The 8,850-nt window shown below is 38.6% G+C and overlaps 1 protein-coding gene across 3 annotated transcripts; it reads right to left on the bottom strand.

The window, feature by feature from the left end:
- Positions 1 to 265: 265 nt before the first annotated feature.
- Positions 266 to 7,367, bottom strand: LOC109525742 (B-cell linker protein). 3 transcript variants are annotated; one of them, XM_019886518.1, is made up of 18 exons: positions 7,287 to 7,367; positions 7,075 to 7,142; positions 5,330 to 5,355; positions 5,230 to 5,258; positions 5,114 to 5,151; positions 4,310 to 4,412; positions 3,500 to 3,570; positions 3,376 to 3,415; positions 2,959 to 3,045; positions 2,333 to 2,361; positions 1,953 to 1,989; positions 1,772 to 1,844; positions 1,527 to 1,557; positions 1,365 to 1,401; positions 819 to 903; positions 640 to 677; positions 496 to 536; positions 266 to 416 (listed from the first exon to the last, which is right to left on the bottom strand). In XM_019886518.1, exons 6-18 carry the CDS (start codon positions 4,383 to 4,385, stop codon positions 339 to 341), a joined length of 723 nt encoding a protein of 240 aa, XP_019742077.1. In that variant the 5' UTR covers positions 4,386 to 4,412; positions 5,114 to 5,151; positions 5,230 to 5,258; positions 5,330 to 5,355; positions 7,075 to 7,142; positions 7,287 to 7,367; the 3' UTR covers positions 266 to 338. The 3 variants fall into 3 exon arrangements, with proteins under 3 accessions (XP_019742077.1, XP_019742061.1, XP_019742069.1); XM_019886502.1 differs by lacking the exons at positions 7,075 to 7,142; positions 7,287 to 7,367 and adding an exon at positions 6,919 to 7,064; XM_019886510.1 differs by lacking the exons at positions 7,075 to 7,142; positions 7,287 to 7,367 and adding an exon at positions 6,919 to 7,064 and having other exon boundaries at positions 3,376 to 3,412.
- Between the last annotated feature and the right edge of the window lie 1,483 nt (positions 7,368 to 8,850).

The following is an 8,850-nucleotide window of genomic DNA, read 5'->3' as shown; positions in this document are numbered from 1 at the left end:
GGGGGGGTTGGAGTACCCGGAGCAAACCGACGCAGGCCTGGGGAGAACATGCAAACTCCACACAGGGAGGCCAGAGCTGGAATTGAACCTAGTACCTCTGCACTGCGAGGTCAACGCACTAACCACTGGACCACCGGGCCACCCAGAAAAGGTTTTCCCTTGTTATTTAAATTTATTGACATGCACATACTGTTTTATACTGTTTGTCTTGTTTTTTTTTTAAACACATTTTAATTCAACCATCATTAATGGGAAATATGTGCCTGCAAAGTTGCCCCAAACTTAAAAAAAAACGCAGTCATGCATGTGGTCCCTCAAGACCTTGAAACATGAAAGTATTACAATACCTTATTGACTCTCCGTAAGAGATCCTCTGCTGTTTGCCTGCTGCAATCACCAGCAAACCAATCTTTGTCCTACATGATATCACTTGAATATAAGTCGACATGTCTCCATTATGCAACTTTTTTAATTTGTATTTATTAATTTTTTCACCTCATTCCCGGATTGTTTGGTTGTTCTCCCGCCACCAGAGACTCAGAATAGAAAATAAAATGTTTTTTTATTCCAACTCTAAAAACCTCGAATTTATTAAAGTGATGATTTAAGCATTTTGGGGTGAAAAATAAATGAGCTTACTTGCATGCTTAGTCATCAGCATGTGGGGATTTGCATGGCTGAAATGTAGACCGAAATGTTAATAACAAACAAAGCTTTATTATACTGTTGGCCTACAAAGTTAAGCCAATCTGAATTAAAATGTGTATCAATTTTACAAGTATTTAGAGTACTTTATCCGATTGCACTTGGTTACTGACCTGAGCATAATGTCCTTTCGACTGGCTGGCAGAGGGGGCTTAAAACCTTCCGCTGGTGAGGGCAGTTTGGAGGTGACGGGTCTTCCTTCAAAGTTAGGAATTAAAATGTTTGGATATGTTGATTTTCTTAAGCATCGCCGGACTATCACATTAACAGTAGATATAAAAAGTCTACACACCCCTGTGTGAATGCCAGGTTGTGATAAAAAAATAAAAATAAAAAGAGCCGAGACCATAATTTCAAAACTTTTTCCAGAATTAATCTGATTTCTTTTTAGAATATTTATAATAACAACGACGACAATGTGGTTGCACCAAAAGAACGCCATACCAACTGTAGAGTGAGGTGTGGAGGCAGCATCATGTTTTGGAACAGTTTTTCTTCAGCTAGAACTTGGCAAAAGTGAAGGGAATTATGAACAGTTCAAAATATTCAACAGTATAAACACAAACCTGAAGGCTTCATAATATTTGCCCAGGGGTGTGAAGACTTGTTATATCCATTGTAAAAAAAAAAAAAAAAAAAAGGAATAAAAGCATTTCTACCTGATTTTACCTCTGTTAAGGAAGGCAGGAGAGAATTCTGAAAGGAAGGAAATAGATGTAATGGTGTGCCATAGGAAGAAGCTGCACTAAGTTCTGTTAACTATATGAATGGGAATGAAAAGTTCCAATGTCTTCAACGGGAAGCGAAAATGGAAAACTCACTGACTTTGCTCTTGGAAGCGGAGGCTTCATTCTGCAGGATGAAAGCATGTCAGGCTACATGTAGTGCAATATGACTGTGTACTGTACTGGTTGCCACCCGATCGCAGGGCACACATTGACGAGCAACCATCCACTCTCACACTCACACATGAGTAGAGCAAAATAATTGATACATCTGGACTGTATTAGATTGTGCAGGTGCACCTAATATTGTGGCCCTGTGTCAGTGATAGATGGTCACATACATGGGCGAATGCGTCAGTGACGTCTTGGTGGATGATGACATTCTCATTGGGCCCCGGGGGGTCGGAGGGCAAGCTGAGGGACAGGAAGGGAATGAAATTCAGATCTGTACCTGGAAGACTTTTCATGCAAACTATGCAAACATTGACTCAAGATAATCTAGTCCACATTCATGCGCCCTACCAGCTGCTGGTTCTAAATACAGGTCGTCGTTAGCCCTCTGAAACATGAGAACACACAGCGTTTGATGTATGAGAATGGCACTGTACTGTACGGTGGACAAGATTTGACTTTAAAACAGGCCCATTTTATTCTGGAGCTTTGCATCACATAATTGATATAAAAACACCTCAAAGAAAATCAGATATGAGTCTCATGTAAATGTTTTGTGAAGTTTAAAAATGAGCTTTACACAGTTGCGTATACAGTACATCTTGTGCATTTCCCTTTTTGTCGCTGGACAATTAAAATAGAGTTGATACTGAAAATAATTTGTTGTTCTAGATATTCATGATGTTGCACCTTGTATAGAATTTTCTAATTTTACATTTTAATTAATTTACCTGTTCTTCATTTGGATCCAAATATACATCTGAAATGCAAACAAAAAAATTAGATAGAGAAAGATGACTGGTATATAGTGACATGGATAGAAACATAGATGGCAAGAACCAGCTGTAGAGCTGATGGATGTTGTACAAAGATTGTTAGATACAACACAAAACACAAAAAAGTCTCCATACCTTTTTTTGTAATACATATAAAAAAAAAAACAACCAAGAGAAATCTTTTCAAAACATTTCCCACCAATAATGTGACCGACAGAGACATAGCTAGCTAGCTCGCTAGCCAACAGCCAGCAAGCCAGATAGATAGATAGATAGATAGATAGATAGATAGATAGATAGATAGATAGATAGATAGATAGATAGATAGGGGGCAATATCTCTCTGCCCAGCGTTTACTGCTGCACAAAGACACAAGGGGGCGCCATCAACACAAGATTCTGTTACACCAAAACGGGTAGAAAGTCTTCCTAGAAGAGTTGAAGTTGCCCTGATTTCATCTCCCTAAGGGGTCATCGACCAGCTGTCCCGATACATTTGTCTTATATATACATACATATATATACATATGCTTGCTATTAAAAAAAAAAAAAAATTGCGTTATTTGACATGAATGACTGCACCTTCCTCAATGGTAGACGTAAGAAAGGGAGCAGGAGGCGGCACCATCTTTTTCCTGCCAGGCTTCTCGTTTCTGTCCACCTCAGGAGCTGAAGGATTACAGAAGACTCAACATCATGTTAAAAATAACATACATTCATTGATTTTGGATGGATTGCAACTTTTTTGTTTATCTCTTCTATGAAAGACCTGGCCCATACGTTATGGCCCTAAGAACAAAAATTTGCCCATCCCAATGTCAGAGTCTTCAGTGTACCAAGCATGCATATTCGAAATATTGGAGGAAGCTAGACAAAACCCAAGCACATGCCAAATCCAAACCCTCAGCCTTTGAACAGAAGCAAATGTGCGAACCACTATGCCCTACACAGTGTACACTATTCGACCATGCCACTGTAAACTGTGTGTGTGTTACTCACGTTTCTTGCCGTTAAACTCCTTAGCCTGCTGATGAGGCTTCTGTACAAAACAGAAGGTAAGCATTTACAAATATATTGTAAAATGACCAGAAACAGACATACACAACACATTTGATGTATTTACCTGAGGTTTTCCACCCGGTCTTGATGTGGGCACAGCCGGCCGTCGTGGGACTGCATCACTCGGGGTTCGTTCTGAAAAAAATTACAAACGTGGAAAATATTTTCTTTAGCATTTGTCTATCCCAGCTGACCTTGCGCGGGAAGTGGATACACTCTGGGCTGATATTAATCACGGGGCTCACAAACAACCACTCACACTCGCATTCACCCCTATGGACATTTTTTCAGTTTTGAATGAAAAACATACAATAGATGAATGGAATTAAAAAAAAATTCACACTGCATCAACTGAATGTTGTGCTTCTCTTTCTGGTGTACTCGCCTTAGCGACCTTAGGACAATTTAAGACAGACAGATGTACTGTTCAATGAGGATGAAAAATATATGACTGAGCACTGTTACATTGTTTTATTGTCTATCTTGTCTGCACACCATTTGTGTTCAACCTGCTGCTGAAAGGGCTAGAGCACTGCATCATAGATGATAATTTGCACAAGCAATAAGTTATCGGCCTGAAAGGCTAAGTTTTGTAGTTTTTTTGTCTTTGTTTGCTTTCCCTTGATGGTCACCTTCAACCGGGAAGGGCAATACATGGCTTGAAGACGCTTTTCGTCGAACTGTTCACTACTTGGCAACGTGCAGATTATTGTCAAGTAAATTGAATTGAATTCACTGCCACCACACAGCGCTCATATCTCTCGTGTCTGCGCTCACATGTCAAAGCAAAAAAATTGGCTTTTCAAGAGGGTCATTCGTTTCTCAAGGCGCCACTGTACAACTATTCTCTTTGTGTGTGAGCGAATGTTCTTACCTATATAAACGTTCTCTTCGACTTGCCTCGGCGGGACTGTGACAACTGGACGCTCGCAGGGAGGGACTTCATACATGTCACCCTCCTCCTCATCCTCTTGCCACTGAAACGTTTACAGTCCACATTGTTGCCTCTCCAATTTAGTAAGAACATCCATCCATCCATCCATCCATCCATTTTCTGATCTTTTTATTCTCACAAGAGTCGCGGAGCGTGCCGGAGCCTATCCCAGCTGTCTTTGGGCAGTAGGCGGGGTACACTCTGAACTGGTTGCCAGCCAATCCCACGGCACGCATAGACGAACAACCATCTGCGCTCACACTCACACCTAGCGACAATTTAGAGTGTTCAATCAGCCTGCCATGCATGTTTTTGGAATGTGGGAGGAAACCAGAATACCCGGAGAAAACCCATGCAGTCACGGGGAGAACATACAAACTACACACAGGAAGGCCGGAGCCGGAATCGAACCCTGCACCTCTGCACTGTGAGGCCGACGTGCTAACGAGTTGACCACCGCGCTGCCTTGTATTATTCTACATCATATAAATCTAAATTGTCCTCGCATCAATTGTAAGTGTAAATACGAGGGTGATTTGTCGTTTGTCTATATGTGCCCTGCGATGGACTGGTGATTTATTTTGAGTATTCCTCACATTAGTGATCCTGGGATAGGCTCTAGCTCGCCTGTGAGTCAAATGAGGGCAAGCACTGTAAAAAAAATGATTCTGACCATGATAATTTCATTATTTGTGGGTCGAGTCTGTCAAGAAAAAAAAGCTGACATTAAAACACTTTACTTACAACTCCCTGCTGTTTCCACCCAAAGTCCTCGTTGTTGCCTGAAACAATCATGGAGTTTGGAATGTAGCGCTACAAACACAGTAATAAATGCACTTTTTAGAGGGACGTTATGTCACCTGTCCTCCTAGGTGGTGCTGGAGCGCCGCTGAGAGGAGATAAAAGAGGCTTGGCTCAAAACTTTACACAAGAGTAGACATTTGAGGTCGTCATACTTACATGTTCTTCAATTTGCCAAAGAAATTCTGCAAGGAGAAAAAAAAATAATTGGCTATTTCAATTTGTTCGCTTCAAGTTTGTGCTCTCATGAATGCATGCCTAATCATTGACTTGTCTTTACTAGTCAAATATTATGAGTCAGGCAGAAGCTCTCCCTGATGGATAAAGACACTTTGTTCGGGCAGGAAAAATCAATGTTGGATACATCTTAATGTGGCAGAGCAACCCCCCCCCCCAAAAAAAAACAACAACAAAAAAAACGCTTACTGTTTATCCATAAGTAACATGTTTTTTTTTTCTTCATTTGCTATTATTGAACAGCCACATATTCCTCATGCACATACAGTATAGCGAAAGGAACCATATTAGGTCATGGTCATTTAAATCAAGTTTTCAAATGATAACTCACTTATAATGGTTTATGTTTATTAGAATTACTGTATACTGTTTCTGAATCTTGTTACATTGACGAGGAAACTGAAAAATGGGTGATTTGCAGACACTATTGTACCTCAAGTATACTATGACAATTTGTATTTTAATTATTAAATATACAAATAGACCTTGGTTGTATTTTATGAGTAGACTAAGATGTGTGATGAGTAAACTTTTTGTTTGAAATGAATGCATTGTGTTCAGTGCAATACACGGCTTATTATTTTGTGTCACTGTGCTCGTATACAAACATCTTTTTCTTTCCAACCTGTGCTTCAGTCCTGGAAAATAGAAGATTAAAAATTGCATCCAACCAGTAAATGAGAGCGACTGTCCAGTCTGTTTTCTCATAGGACTCCACAGGTGAAAATTGTCACAAAAGAAATGTTGACATCGAGTAAATGATTGTGGAAGGTTAAAGGGGGTGATTTTTCTTCTGTTAGGTGTGATCACACTTGTATGTCATCACATAGAAAGTCAGTCAGAGACAATGCTGCCTTTCATGACATAAGAGAACCAGGAAGAAATCTGTAGCAAATACAAACTCACTTTTCCTCATTTGAGAATTATTATCATCAGATTATTCAATCGTAAGTAAAATTATATATATATATATATATATATTTTTTTTTTACCAAAAGGTGTCAAACTAAAACTATGAAAATCAGTGAGTATAAGTACGACCACACACACAAAACAACAGCGTCCTCTTAAAGGGGGGAAAGGAAATAAAAACCTTTTAACAATGGAGTGAAATCTGCAGCATTCAAATGATTCAATTTGCATACAAGGGAACTCAGACTCTCTCTACTGTACAGTAGGTTCATACAGTACTGTATGTCGAATTTAAAAAATCAGTCATAGTAGTTCTGAATTAACATTTCTGTCAGATTTGTAAGACTTCATGGGAGAATTATTGTACGGCACCTTTTTTTCTACGTCAAAATGAACTATAATTATGATTCATGAATCATGTAATATTATTTGAATATCAATATATATGTATATATATATATATTGTCACGATATGAGAGAGAGAGAGAGAGAGAGAGATGTTAATCATGATATTCTAAAAGATAATTTTTATAACGAAGAACATTTTAAAATGAAATGATAAACGAAATGAACATTCTGTTTGTCAAATAATACATTACCATTTTCATGATTTAGGATGAAGTCTCTTAACTCAAGTGATGAAGAAATCGACGTCTTTGTTCGGTGTCCCACATGCAAATGCGCTCAAGCAACGACAGCACTCGCACACAAAATACGGAGGACAGTTCCAACTCGACTCATTTGCATTTCCTTACCTCCCGTGGATCCACGCCTCTTGACACCGCATATCAGATCATTTTATACAAACCTTTTCATGAGCAACCTGCGTAAAAACAGGAAATTAAAAAAATTTAACACTGATTTGAGTGGTCACATAAACGGCGGGAAAAGACGGTTTGCATCCAATTAATGTTTTCACATACGAAAATTAATTCTGGTCTGTTTCAATGAAAAAAAAATCCATAACCTTCGTTTTTTTCGCCACTGTACCATATTTGTGGAGTGGATATGTAGGTCTGTGAAATAAGTGATTATCGTCCCCTTTCTCTTTCCTCTGAACACACCTCGAGCAGGGATTGAAACACCACCTAGTGGACAAGTGCGTTATCCCACCTCTGGTTCTATCAGGCCAATGAGTCCAGTCTCTTACCATTTTAAAATGTAATACCGCTCATGTATAGAGATTAGAAGCGCCAAGAATTTCAGCATGTACCTTGAAAAACCCACCACCAGAGACCAATCCATGAAGGCTCATAATATAAAATAGAGTGGATGTGTAACAAACCGGGCAATGACATGTGGGTACATCATCTGGAGACATGGTGAAGCAGCATGTGGTTGCCTCGTTCCAAGACAGAATACAGTACACAAGCTGCTGTCACACATGGACTGAACATGATGGGTCCTGCCTTCAGTGAGGACAATACAATCAAGAAACACATTTTCATCCATTTTATGCTAATTCGATCCTTTCCACCACCCACTCCGTCCGTTTGTAGCTACATTGTCATCATTATAGTATAATGAGTCCCAAGGTTCGTCTGCACCTCGATTCACAGTGGTGTTTTGATTTTTAAAAAAAATATTGTTGGGAGAACGCATAAATTGCAAAAATACATTTCCTCCATCCTTCATTGATGCTTGCTGAGTTCAAAAACAAATTCAAAAAAATAGTACAAACTACCTACAACAATCAGAGTTAAAATGATAAATTCTAAACATTAAATATAATGAATCAGAACTAGGTTGATAAATAGAGAAAGGTATTGAAATATCCATTATGAATACAAGAGAAAATTAACACAAGAGTGCCAGGGTGTGTATATATAAATTCCCGATACAAACCAAAAGTATAAAAATATCACGGTTAAGGGTAAAGCATGAGCCTTAATGGAGACTTCTTTCTTCTTACTCTGTTTCTTTTCTGATTGATATAAAAATGATTCAATAGATATAAACATACAACACGGGGTAGGACTAGATAAGTTCTTTACTTCTTCCTACTCCCTTGAACATAATAACTGTGTTGAATGATGACTAATTTCTCTTTCCTCTTTACTATTTTATTTACCTTATTTTCTGTCAAATTATTACTGTATATGTTTTATGTTCAATAAACAAACAAACAAACAAACAAATGATCTGATTTACTAATTCAAAGCTGACCTTATATGAATGTACTTAAAATAAAGGCTACTTTAATAAAAAGACTGCAAAGGTGTTCCAAACGAATGGCAAAGATATTGGTTTTGCTTCATTTTAAAATGTTCTTTTACAGTGGTGCCTTGAGATACGAGTGACCCAATTTGGGAGTTTTTCCAAATATGATTTTGGCAAATCAATTTACAGCACAACTTGGCAGTGTTTTGGGAGACAGTAAACAATGATTGAAAAAGGTTTTTCCTAACTTCCCTGTTCAAGCCTGTTGTCAAACAAACTAAGAGAGTCGCATATCGATTTAAAGTAACCAATGACTTTACCTGGGTGGCACAGTGGTCGATGAGTTAGCACGTCCACCTCACGGGTCAGAA

This window comes from Hippocampus comes, unplaced genomic scaffold (genome assembly GCF_001891065.2).
Source record: "Hippocampus comes isolate QL1 unplaced genomic scaffold, H_comes_QL1_v1.1 scaffold155, whole genome shotgun sequence".
Taxonomy (NCBI): Eukaryota; Metazoa; Chordata; class Actinopteri; order Syngnathiformes; family Syngnathidae; genus Hippocampus; species Hippocampus comes.
This window is presented reverse-complemented; position numbering and strand designations above follow the sequence as displayed.